This window comes from Bacillus rossius, chromosome 6 (genome assembly GCF_032445375.1).
Source record: "Bacillus rossius redtenbacheri isolate Brsri chromosome 6, Brsri_v3, whole genome shotgun sequence".
NCBI classification, from domain to species: domain Eukaryota; kingdom Metazoa; phylum Arthropoda; class Insecta; order Phasmatodea; family Bacillidae; genus Bacillus; species Bacillus rossius.
In genome coordinates, this window is record NC_086334.1 from 17,242,013 (window position 1) to 17,255,594 (window position 13,582).

General features: G+C 36.4%; 1 protein-coding gene across 4 annotated transcripts in view; it reads left to right on the top strand.

The window, feature by feature from the left end:
• Positions 1 to 13,582, top strand: part of LOC134532731 (protein Aster-B-like) — a 39,789-nt gene that overhangs the window by 12,969 nt on the left and 13,238 nt on the right. For all 4 annotated transcript variants that reach the window (XM_063369526.1, XM_063369522.1, XM_063369521.1 and 1 more), the window contains exons 5-10: positions 2,066 to 2,282; positions 3,024 to 3,127; positions 3,233 to 3,409; positions 6,444 to 6,596; positions 9,550 to 9,700; positions 11,029 to 11,178. In XM_063369526.1, coding sequence (XP_063225596.1) covers positions 2,066 to 2,282; positions 3,024 to 3,127; positions 3,233 to 3,409; positions 6,444 to 6,596; positions 9,550 to 9,700; positions 11,029 to 11,178 — 952 coding nt within the window. The remainder of the gene's footprint in view (positions 1 to 2,065; positions 2,283 to 3,023; positions 3,128 to 3,232; positions 3,410 to 6,443; positions 6,597 to 9,549; positions 9,701 to 11,028; positions 11,179 to 13,582) is intronic.

The following is a 13,582-nucleotide window of genomic DNA, read 5'->3' on the forward strand; positions in this document are numbered from 1 at the left end:
CTTGTACTTAAAAGAGATACTGTTCTAGAAACAACAGCAAGTGTTACGTTTATCAGCCCGCCTCACTAACACAGTTACACCCCTGACTAGCCAGGCCCCTAAATTAAGTGTTTTTAGTATTGCAGTATTATTAAAATACTGTAATTAATGTAAATTTAAATAAAACAAGTATTTATATAGACATAAAATTTCAGGGCTGGATTATAAATTATTAAGGTAAGTTTAAAATCTTCAACCCAGCTCATGTATTGATGATAGGAAGTGCCTACATTGTGTAATGCCTTAAGATTGTGAAAGTTTTGATTAATTTTGGATTTTTTAGTGCAATGGTAAACTTTCTAACACTTTAGGACAACTTTTATAAATGTCATATTTTATGCTCAATCTCATTTTTCCTGGATTTTTTTGTTGTGTTGTTTACCAACTGAAATGTGGAAAACTACTTAAGCTAGAAGTTACTCAAGAAGCATAAAAAATTTTACTGAGTTATTTGCAGAAAGGAATTTACGTGTTCCATTTCATTTTTTAATTGCTGGCAATAAAACTTGCATTACTACTAGTGAATGTCCGTGAAGCCAAAAACATTGTAACTTCGTAATAAAATGACTATAACTTGGCATCTCTCTACCAGTCCTTTGGATATGAAGGAAAACTTGTGAACAACTGAGTTTGCCACAGACTCTGTGGCTGTTACTGGATCAGCTTACCTTCACAGTCCACATGATGAGGAGACGACTATACTTGTTCCCCTGCGTAAGTATTCTGTTCATCGCCCCATATTGCCCTACCCCGACCATCACTTGCTCCTTACTGAATACGGATGTGTCTAGTAGTTGCGAGTACCAACTTGCTGGACTTTCTCTCGGCTCTAGTTACGCGGCTCCAACAGCTGGTCTCTCTCTTACTCGCCGTCGCTGCTCTTCCAGTCGCTATGTCCGTTCCTGGATGTCTGCCGCACTCGCAGACTCCACTTGCTGACTCACTGACTGCATGTTTATTCGCTGACATTACTCTCCAACGTCCCTGACCCCAACTTGGCGCGTCTCCTCCGACAGGGATCCGCAGGCCTGGGAATTGCCCCGCTTGCTTCCCAGCCTGGTCTTAGACACCACCTTTCAACTTGTCGATATTTAACAGAATACTGTCGTCCCCACCTCCTCTCCTCCTAGATGACTGACGTACTGACTGCGTGTCCTAACCTCCTGCAGCGCTAATGCGTGAGACTCCAGCACAACAGTTGGTTGTCGTTGCTTCTTTTCGACTGCCGCTCATTGTTGTTTCATTTCTGCCTATGCTCACCCTTGCAGGGAGCGCGTCTACTGATACCAGTGGCTGCTGTGATGCCAGGCACTGGCAAAGTTACTGCGCAGTAACGTGTTCGTACACTGGGGTACTATGTCGGCACTACTACAGGTTGTTACAAACAACACCCACAAGTGATAATGCTAGGGACTGTTGTAGGAATGACAAGTGACTGTAACATGTATACTCAGCATTACAACATTATAGTGTTGTTCCCTAACACAACATGTCAAAAAGTAAATTTTTTTTACTTTACTAAACATAATGCATTCTCGTTTTTTTTATGTCAGTTTGTTTGACTTCAAGGTTATGTTTTACGACTGGCGCCTGTAGTTTGGACATCCTGATGGAGAATTGTGCAAGATTTGGTGATTGTGAGAAAGATGCTGTTAATGGTGTTGGAGACGTGTTGAGATTGGGTGACTTTTTGATTGAATGAAAATCTTTACCTATACTATCAGCTGTTTTTTTAGGCTCAACTAGTCTCTTTATTGTAAATTCATGTTTCTTGATGAGCATCTAGTTGCATACTATATTTGGCCTAGTAGCATTAAATTTTTGGCAGAATCTTTTAAAATTATAAGTTGATTAAAAAAATATTCAAAATCTTTCGAGAGTATTCAACTTTTGAGACATAAATGGAATGTAATTTGCAATTATATGCTTTTTTGATGTGAGTTTGATAGAAGACCAGCTAACTATAACGCCTGAAGGTTCGGTTAATGAAGGGTTCTTCGTGTAACATCAGTGTGTTGCATTGCAGGACAGCTTGAGCCGGACATCAGAGTCGAGCCACCCCTTTGAGTTGAACCGCAGTGCCAGCCACGAGAGCGCGAAGGAGAGGAAGGAGTCCCGGGGCTCGGACCGGGTCAAGAAGAAGTCGTCCTGGTACAATGCGCTGTACCCCACCTACAAGTCCCGCAGCGAGGACTTCAGGAGGATATTCAAGGATGTGCCACCCGAGGAGCGGCTGATTGTGGGTGAGGGTTAGGCAGCAGAGTGCGAGAAAAGTGGTTTTCGCCAACTTTATACTTTTGGACATTTTTCCACAACTGCTTGGATGTTGAATTCGCAGCTCTGTTTATGGTTGGTAAGACCTTGGAGCTGATCTGAGAAGTTCACTTGTTTCTGTGGGCAATTTGGGGCACAAAAATAAAAAAATAGGGTCTGGTTGAATGTCATTTCTCCTGCTCCTCCCAAGGCTTTTAATTTATTTTATACATATTTACTGTCATTATTCTGTAAATGAGAGATTTGTTTATTTTTTCATAGTAATTTTTAGTTTGACTATAGATGTTAGGTATAAAAAAATGTAAATTTTAATTGAAATACATTACCTTACCACTTTAGCAGTTATTTTTATTTTATGCGAGGTTTGCCCTTGTGTGGTAATTCCCTTTTTTTCATATTTTGTGGCTATATATGGTACAGATTACAGAACCAGTTGAAAATGCCAATGCACACGAGTGTAAAATGAAAATGATATATTCACCAGTTTTGAATATGGACATTTTGTCAGTCATGGGTAAGTGCATTTAAAGAAACTATGTTAATTGATTGATTCATGGAGGATTTATGTAATGGAGTAATGAATGTTGTTTACAACTTTTTAGTTTATAAAATGTCTTGGAATAATTTTCACCATGTGAATATGTTATATGTATTTTTTTTAATATTATGCTATATCAATAACAGACTAATGACAATAATATTTCTTGCAGATTACTCATGTGCCCTCCAGAAAGATATTCTAGTCCAAGGAAGGCTGTACGTTTCTCAAAACTACCTCTGTTTCTATGCCAACATCTTTCGCTGGGAGACAGTCGTAAGTGTTGTGCCGAGCAGCCAAAGTTTTTTTAAGTGATCTCTTTTATTACAAGCGGTGTAGTGCTCATTAATTTTTTTTTTTTTTTTTTTTTTTTTGCTGTAGGTGTGTCTCAAGTGGAAGGATGTGACTGCCATCACCAAAGAGAAGACGGCGCTCGTAATCCCCAATGCCGTCCTTGTTTGCACGGAGGGCGAGAAGATGTTCTTCACGTCATTCGGTGCCCGGGACAAGACTTACCTCATGTTGTTCCGTGTGTGGCAAAATGCTCTCATGGACCAGGTAAAGTTAGTCCCTCCCTCTTGTGAGCATCACAATTTATGTTACCATTACAATTTGAGCTCATCTGAATAGAGTTAAGTCTGTCGTACCGGTTCTTCATGAGGGAACTTAACTCTGTTAGAACTCTGTACAGAGATTTCCTTCACTGATTTTTATTCAAAATAATACCATAAATTTGAATTTTTAAATAATAATTAATGTTCTTCATCTTACAGCTTAGGCATGCATAAGCATTTAAAAATATATTTGTAATACTTTCAATTTGGATAATAAATAATTACATATTATATTACATTTCAGTTAGACTTTATTAATGAAGCAAGACTACCAGAATGTTTTTATTATCATTAAAAATATAACTTAAAACATGCTTTATTCTCTTTTAACATCAAAGGTTGGGACTTTGTGAACAGCAAATTTAGTTGATTTATTACTGAAATTTTTTTAATGAGCTGTGGTATTAAGGGTTTCTGTAAATTTATAACAAAACCGTATCATAACAGTCAGTGCTGTTATCCCTCAAAAGTAAAAACTTTAATATTTCAAAATCTTTTGTGAATTACAACTTGTCAAGAGTATATGCATGATGAAACTGCATACTTGATACATGTTAAATAGTAGTTAGTGATATTACTTCTTGCAGAGTATTTTAAAATTGTACGCAAGCAAGTGAAAATAAATACATGTGAATAAAATATTCATACGTCTGTTTTAAATCCTTGATTTGTAAAAACATGAGTGTTTCTTTGAGAGTAGCAACCACCATTTGCAGGTGTGGGTTACAGACTGCCAGCCTTCAGGTGCGGCGTTTGTACTTACCGAGGGAACTGATGCTCTCTTATATAAATGTTGTGCATGCATCATGAGTTCATGACTTCTTGAGGTGGTCAAGTAGTACGTTATAGGGTTTTCAGAACCAGGAGTTTCGCTTCTATTTTTTAATGGAACAGAGAATTCCGGGTACTTTCGGTACTATGTAGTTTTTTTTTCATTAATGGTGTAGCTATCGATGTGAATAAGTAATAGTTACGAACAATTAAATAAGTTTTAGTGACCAAAAGTAAAAAGATAAACTTTTGTGTTACATTTTTTTTTATTGCAAAAAGTATTTACTAACATGAACAAAACCCTTTTTCATCAGTCTTACTCTCAATTTTTAACTTTGAAAAGAAACATTTAAACAAATAATACCTATTTTTAATGCATGCAAAATCATAGTTTTATTAACTTAAAATAACATTTCTTCTTTTCATAACAAACTTAAAATTAAAAAAAAAATTATTTAAGAATATTGGCAATGAAAAATCAGTTTCGTATCTATTTTAGAGAAAACACAATTAGTCAAAATTAAAATAAAGTCAGCCTTTTAAGCTTCATTAACTAAAACTTCAATCAATTATGAATAAATGCCATCCAGTAGACAAGTCCTGAAAGTACAGAAAGAACTGATAATCAATTTTAAATTCCTGGTTATTATACTATGTCAAAATCACTGGGAATTCCCCATACTTTTGAGACTGAGATTTCCGGGTTATGAGTTCCATTACGTTCAGAACTTCGACCTTGCGGGATTACTGATTTTGTCAGATTATAAAACTTTAATATAGTTTCAACGGAAATAACAAAGAAAAATGAATATATGGTGCAATAATATTTACAAGAAGTTATAATAATCTTCTGCGCTCTATGAAAAAAAAAAAAAATACAGAAAAGTATTCTGTTTGGAAAAAGTCTGATATATTGTCACATCCGTGATTCAGATCTCTTCTTCAAAATATTATTATGGATATGTACCTGTGGAATGGGAAATGTGACCTGATAGAAAATAAGTAACCCTGCATTGCAATGAAAACCGACAGTAACTATGAACTCTGAGCGAACTGATAGTGCTGACAGCTAAGTAATGCAACATGAAGGTCAAGGTCAACAGCTGGAAGCCATTCAAAAAAAATCTGGAACACAAGCTGTTCAGCAAATGCAGATCACAGAATGTGCTGAATCATAGACCGGATCAAAGACCATTCACTGTGATTGAAACTTTGTTCAAAACAGTTATTTCTCGTGCTGGATGATTTCCGTGATAGTAGTCTTGTTGTTTGAAGGGAAAGGCAGCATCTTCATAGTGGATGCTGTCTGTAATGTTGTCTTAGTTTTAGTCGACACACAAACTGCATTGTTATTGCGTGTGTGACCTATTGGAGTGAACTAGCTAGTAAAATCATAATTAGGGACACAATTTTTGGGGTTTAATTTTTAGGTCAGTTTTTTTTTTAAAACAGGAGATTTTGGTATTATTGTTTTTAATTTTTATGATTCATAAATATAGTATATAATTAAACAAATATAACACTTAAATGTTTTGAAATAATTAATTAACCATAACAGTTTATTTTGACTGATACATGATTCTCTTTTACGATATAATATTTTGTAATTTGCATTTCTAACTACTTGGAACAATAAAAATAAAAGTGCAAGTAATTGTGTGTTTGAAAAAAATGTATAAATACTGTAATGTAAAAATGGCAAAAAGAGCAAAAACAAAATAAAATCTATTTCGTACAACCCTCATGTTAAACATGTTACATTTCTTTAGTATAATAATATTGAAAGAAATCAGTTTTTGTCATTTGAGTTGAATTTTCAAATAAAAATGCAGATTATTTGCTGATTTCACTTGCTTTTTCTGTGCTTTACGGTGTGTTTTAACTTCCATTTTTGTGTTGTTTTGGTTTTATCGCAATTCACCATATCGTGGGCGTACAAGGAAAACCCTTTAAGTCCATATAATGAAATTATGAGAAAAATTGATTTTTATATTCATATGTGTTTGTAAAATATTGTAAAATATATACGGTAGTGAAACATGTTTAATCTAACATAATAATATACTTTTCATGAAACACATTAAACTGGACTTTTTCATATGAATATCTCATGGGTTTTCCTTGTACGCCCACGATATAATCTTGTTTGTAATCGCAATGTGTCATGCTGGCATTGGTGTTGTGAGCACGCCTGATGTTTCCTGCAGCAAATGTCGATGCAGGAAATGTGGCAGTGGGTGCACACGTGCTACGGGGACGAGCTGGGCCTCACGAGCGACGACGAGGACTACATCCCGCCCGCGTCGGAGGACGACAAGTCCCAGACCGGGGTCAGGCTGTCGGTTGACTCGTTCGGCGAGGTGAGGACCGGCCCGCGTGTGCTTTTTCCCGATCACTTCACGTCGGTCCTCCGAACCCCTGTGTCGACCCGTGTTCGCCGTCTGATTTCCTGTCCCATTCCTTTGTCTGTTCTGGCTCTCCAGTCCCTTGAAGTACAATTGCGTAGAACAAAGTCACATGGTTCAAAGAATTGGAGGGATACACTCAACAAAGGATTGGAACAGGAACTCAAAAAATGCCAAATTGGCTTGAAATAAGAGTTCAAAGGAATAAAGTAAAAGTTAATCCTTAAGAAGAATCAGCATCTTTGAGAAACAAAATTTTTTTTTTGTTTTTACATCATCGGAAAAAAAAAACCTTTACAACAGTCATTTGATTTTAGCTCTTCAGTTTAACCATAGTGTGAATGTGAAACAGTTCACCTATCCTTTTTTTCTTTACCAGAAATAAGCTTAAATGTTATGGCAGGGCTTTTTCATTCTCAGATGTTTGTAGCATTGCCTGGTTTGTGCTCCAACTATCTTTGACCTTGTTAAGAACCTACCTTGAGTACTTAGGCTTGGCTTTACCCACCATGTTGGATTTTGGATTTTTAGTTTATGCTGATTCCAGATTTTTTTGAAGAAATACTCAAATTGCACTATAGAACGAGCTTCTACAAAGTTTGGGATCCAGGCACAAAATACAGGAGCCAGCGATACAAAAAGAATATACTTTTATGAGAAATTCTACTTCAGATATTATTTTAACATTAAAGTACTAAATTTTATAGCAACTTGGTATAATATTGAGTTAACTCATTGCAATTTAAATTCTGTCTTGGTTTCTTGGACACAATAATATCTATACAACAAAATTTTGAAACAAAGACATTTGTTGATGTTTTCAAAATAACTGTGTAGTTATATGTTGGTATCCTGGCAGAAGTTAGTCAACCGCAAGGAAAATTTAGGCATCATGGCGACCTGGTGCCTGGGTATTTGTAGAACCCTGATTTATAAGTACATTTTTATGCATTTCCCAGCTTTGGTAACTCAAGAAATAAACTAGTGAGTGATCATGATACAATTAGTTAGGCAAAAACCTTAATAATATTTTCCTGGCTTTTACAAATAGCAGATGACATGTTACATATATCTCATGGCAACATTTTTTTTTTTATAAAATAATTCAATACTGATATTGTAGAGCATCCATATAAATTATAAATCATCCTATATAATGCAGTGATGAAATTTATTGTCAAAATTGTATGTAACATCATGAAGAATATTTACTATCATATTTTTGAGTGTTATCTGTGTAAAGGAAAATGTGTTCTTTACGGAATTGCAACAAAAAGTTTGTTAAAAGTTTTGTATAAAAAATTAAAGATTGATTGTTTGAATAATTATATTTAAGCAAATTATTAAAAATGAAAATTAATTTTCTTGAAGTAAGAAGGTGGTAATTTATTTGTTATCGTGTGACTTTATGTGACTCAGTATCCTGTCTGGGCCAAAGGATCTCGTGCGTCTGTGTGAACCCGGTAAAATTGCAGAATTGGCGCCAGACCAAAAAAAAATAATGTAAGTTTTGAAATCATCATTATAAGAAAATAAAAAAAATAACTGCATGAAAATGCAATAACCTAACATATTGGTGAAGTGGGTGAGGAAGAGAGGAGGGCTAGCGGAACCACCATGCTGCATTTGTGATGTGCAGTGTGAAGTTTCAGAAATTATCCTAAAATGTCATCAGTCTTGCAGCCTTTTTATCAGATAACTAATAGATAATATTTTTTTTTCCCACAGGTGGTAAGAGTGCCAAGCTGTTTATTTAGTGTGTATATCAGAATACGCTAGGGCTGTGTTATCAGCTGTTATCAGTTAGATTAGGAACGCTTCCCAGGTGTTCGGGAGGTTCCTTACCACTCACTATTCCTGTCATGCCAGTTTATAAGATATTGGCAGTCACAGCTAACACCGTGTTTGGAACTTGTTACATTTTAGTAATGAACTATAGTCGGGCATATTTATCAAGGCTTCACCTTGATTCAAATGTTCAGAAGGTTTTTTTTGTTCTGAAATAAACTGATGTGATAAGAAATTTGTACCAGAAAGAGTGTTAGAGCATCTTAGTAGAGGTAATCTCATTCCTTTGATTCAGAATACTTTAGCTAAATTAAATGTTTTGCTTTAAAAAAATCACGTGTTGAACAATCTTGTCCTTTTCCTTGTTTCTGTATATGCTCTGATGTTTTGTTTTTGTTTTGTGACTACCATTTAAGGCTTCCAGCCACAGGTAAAGAATCAAAAATAAGTCAGTAAAAATGTGACAGATGTAATATTTTGCTACTGCTTCCATTAGTGTGCTGAGTGTTCCAATGCATTTCAGGTAAGCGTGTACTTGTTACCCAAGGAGAAAAAATGCAGTTACTGTTAGGTTTATGCAATGTATCTTTGGAAAGTTCATAACATTGTTTGGAAACAAAACTCAATTCCACATGTATTGGCATGAATGAAGTCGACTTGCACTTCAAGTAATAAACCATTGCCCAACTGATGATCAATGGAGGCTAATTTGCCTTTTTCTGTGGAGTACCAATTAGCTGATTTTTTTGTTTTGTTTTGAATAACCATCTTTCATTGTAAATATATTTGTATTGTATTTGTATTTTACATCTCATATCATCATAATTAATGCAAGTATGATGTGATAATCATCATTGCCAGAATCGTAAGCTGCTGTTGTCTTGCCATAAATAACAATCTCAAACAGAGGGACTTACAAGATTAGAGCCGGTTCCGAACGACTTTAAAAATGCCATTGTGCTAAGATGGAAGCACCGACCATTGCCACCGATCACACACGGAGGACTTGATGAGTCTAGTTGAGGTATTACAGGAAGGAAGAGTGACAAGAATCATGTGTTTCAAGCGATCATGAGAGCCATAGAGCATGTACAGCTTCTGTGGCGTGTTGTGGCTTCAGGACTTCTCGCTGGATCAGCTAACTCCTCTGGACTGCCTCCCGGAGGATGGACCACTGCTGCTCCCTAGCAGCGCTACCACCAACCTCTTGTCGGAGAACCTGCCCACAGACATGAGCGACACCACAGAGTCCGACATAGAGAAGCAGCCAGGTGACTACAGTGGAGTTGCAGATCGACACACGGCTCGCATTCAAGAATCCCGACCCGGCCTTCCGGATTGTTTTTCCCTTTGGTTCCCCGGAATCCCTCCAGCTGGGTTGGTTCCTTACTGTAGGGCAGTGGTTCTCAAAGTGTGTGCTAGAGCCCACGAGAAGATTTCAGAGAGTTCCCAATATGTATCCAGATATAAAACTACTCATAGTTGTCATTTGATACTATTTTATTACAGATTTACCGATCCTGTTGTTAACACATCGTTATTAGGTATTTGTGATTGTTTGATATTGTATGTTAAGAAATTTCGTTTTCTAACTTCTGTGGTGTGGCCACCCTGGTCAGACGTAACAAAAAAACAAAACCTAGTGTGTGATTCAGTGCATCAAGATGGCCAACAATTGGTGGTATATGCGCACGTGGTCCTCCGGAACTTTTTGCCTCGTGGAACATGAATTTGTATAACAGTCATTTTAATGACTACAGGTTTTGCTCAAACAATCATTTAATTCAGTTCTGCAGTGTAGTCGTACTTTACTGTTTGTAAACAAGTCTAAATAAACTTAAGGTATGTTTCATTGTATTTTTTTATCACATTAATATTTTATGTAATTATTATAAATAATTTAATAGAAACTTGAATATGATGTGCCTAGGATATTAAATGCACCCTGATTTCAAAAATTTTGAGAACCACTGCTGTAGGATGTAGGTCATGGGTGATTCTTTCCTCAATGTCCCTCGTCTGTGTGACCACTGTGCTGATGAACTTGCTGCTGACGAAGTGTGAAACCCAAATAAATTTTTTTTTTTAAAAACTAACAAGTTTTCTTAGCAGTAGTCAAATGAAGCATGCCATTGGGTGAGAGCCAATTCAATGGTTTTAATGGCTTGGCTACTTTGCATTTGTAGTTTGTACCTTAAAATTCTTGATGTTTGACTCTGAAATAGGTAGGAATCTGGCACTAAAATTTCGTAGAGATGTGTCTTGTTTTTTTAGTGTAGTGTAGCATTCAGATGTTTAAACTAAGTACACAACATTTTCAAACCGACAACTCAGTATAGGTGTAAAGTCAACCTAAGGGGGGGGCAGCATATGTGTATTTACATCACTGCTTTGTACAAATTCCATGTTAATACTGCAGTGCAATAAAATAGACATCATTGATAGGACTTCATTGCTGAGGAAATGGAAACACTTGAAGAAAATAATAATTACTTTTCCTGAAAAATGATGCATTAGAAGTGAAAATTACTCGGAAAGTAACATAATTGCACTTGTAAATAAATCAAACCAGTGAACGATGAAATGCGACGTGTTGCAGGTAAGAAGCAGGTGGCTGAATGCACGTCACAACACGAGGGCCGCAAGGTGATGCGCGGCACGTTCCCCATTCATGTAGACCAGCTGTTCACGTTGTTCTTCACCGGTTCCAAGTTCTTCTTGGACTTCCACAGTGTACGCCGCACATCAGGTTGGTTTCGTGCTGTGTTAGACGTTGGTGGAAACCTGTTAGTGCACAAAGTTCTGTAATCACTAAGATATTCATCCTATTTTGGCTGCAGAAATCAAAACTGGAACATTTCACGTATATTTTCAATGCCATTTTTCACCGCATGCAGACTTTTGGGGAAACAAAGTAAAGCTTGCTTGTAACATTAATGCAGACTTTTTTTTAATGATGTTAGTTTAAAACTGAAATAGATAAAGTAGCTATTCTTGGATTGTTCATCACCTTAATTCTTCGATTTACGTTAAAGAAAGAAAGAAAGGGGAAAAAAGTCCTTTATTTTAAATTTCAGTATTACTAAAAGTATAGAAAACAAGGAAAATTAAGGAAAATTAAAAAATTTTTAGTTATCCTAAAAAAATTAGGATAGTAACCAAATATTTTTAGAATTTCTTCTTGTTTTAATAAAAGTAAAATGGAATTTACAACTTTCACTGATGAATAGGCACCTCATAAAATAATAGAATGTGAAATATCACAAAAATCTGTTGATTTGCTTTCTATTTACAAAATCATGGACCTCTGCTGTAAACACTGTTTAACTAGAAAAATTTCTGCATGTTTACATACAGATTCAATAGTCAACATTATTTAGTTTTATCATCGATAGCAAATGTTTGCAGCCTCATTTATTGACCTAAAACAGCATTAATTTTGTTTCTCTGCCATTAATTTCTACGTGTTCGCAGAGCCAGTTGACAACTAACTGTCTAACACGGTCCTGCAGTCCTGCACAGGCTAGCAATAACCAGTGAACTAGAATGGTTTTTTTTTTTTTTTTATTGTTTGACTAATCATGTTATTTAAACATACAGTAAAAGTCCGTTATAACGTAAATTTATAACGGCGCCAAAAGTTTATGTTATAGCGAATTTTCGTTATAGCCGAAATTTAAAAAAAAAATGTTATTTTTGTAGCATTTTTAAAATATATTATTTTCTCGCTTGCTTTTACTATGGAAATTCACAACAAAAGTAAAGGAAATATACATAAAACTTACTAAAATAACATTTTTAAGCTCGATCAGCACTTGCTGACTGCAAAATATCAGACCGCGTGGCCGTGATAAGGCCGTCACGCATCGTGGCTAAGCGCACAGCTGTTTGTTTACATGTGGCCGGGCGGGCGGGATCACGCAAGGTCATGCGGGCCGCTTCCTGTCGCTTTGACTGCAGCTGGTTTGCTGGAGACGTGCGCTAAGCTGATGATATCGGGTGGATATTTGCGGAGTTTTGAATACAAAAAAAAATTTTAAAAATCTCTAATTACGTTGGACAACCATACAAATTATATAAAATAATTTTTCCTACAATTGGTCAGTAACACAAAAATAATCACTCGTACAGACTCTTGGAAAATAACACAAAATTAAAAATCACTTTTTAAAAAACGAATCAATTTTCATTTACCTTGATTTCACTAGACTTTCGGACAAAATAAACGACTGGACCTCTTGGAAGTTCATCAAATCTTTCGTCGTAGCATTTGTATGCTGATAAAAACGACTGATTGTGTCGAGTGCCTCCATCATTGACGTTTTCGACGGAACAGATACGTCACTTGGTTCGTCGTCATTATTGTCATCATCTTCAGACGCCACTTCGTTTTGATTAGAAAAGACGAGCTCGACAAGTTCCGTGTTCGTCAACTCCCCGCACGCTTACGATGCAAGTGTGAGACTAGTTATGCTCATTTACGGGCTACAATCGGGGAAGCCTACAACTCACGTAGTTTCTGTTCCCTGCAAGAAGTTCTGAAGATTTCCGAAGTTTTGCGTTTTGGTATTAACGCCACTTCAGCCGCTAAATCAGAAGTTTCCAATGAAAACAAGCATTTTGTGACTGACCTAACATAACCTTTCGATTTTTTTAATTTCAATTTTTGAGAGAAATCCGAAGTTGCACGAACGTAGTAGGGAACCGAAACTACGTGAGTTGTAGGTTTCCCCTACAATCGGCGTGATTCTAAATAAGTAATGCTCGCAGCGGGGCCCTGTCTTGCTTTCGTCGCCGCGAGGCAAGCTATGCTCGCTGTGGGGCCCCACCTTGTGCGGTGTTGCCAAGACGGCCACATCATGCGCGTTGTTTCGTTTGCCGGACGCGTGGAATTGTGCGAAGCTGTTTTTCATTTATTAAGGAAATTGTAGATGTTTTCTCATTGTTTTAGAGCAAAATTACAGGTGTGTAATCTATCGCTATAGCGAAAATGAGCCCACGCTGCATTCGTTATTTCTGAAATTTTTATCCTACGCAGCATATGCAAAACTGACGGTGCCGATGGCAATTATCGTTATAGCGGACTTTACGTTATAGACCGTATTCGCTACAACGGACTTTCACTGTAGTAGAATAATTATTAGTGATGAAAC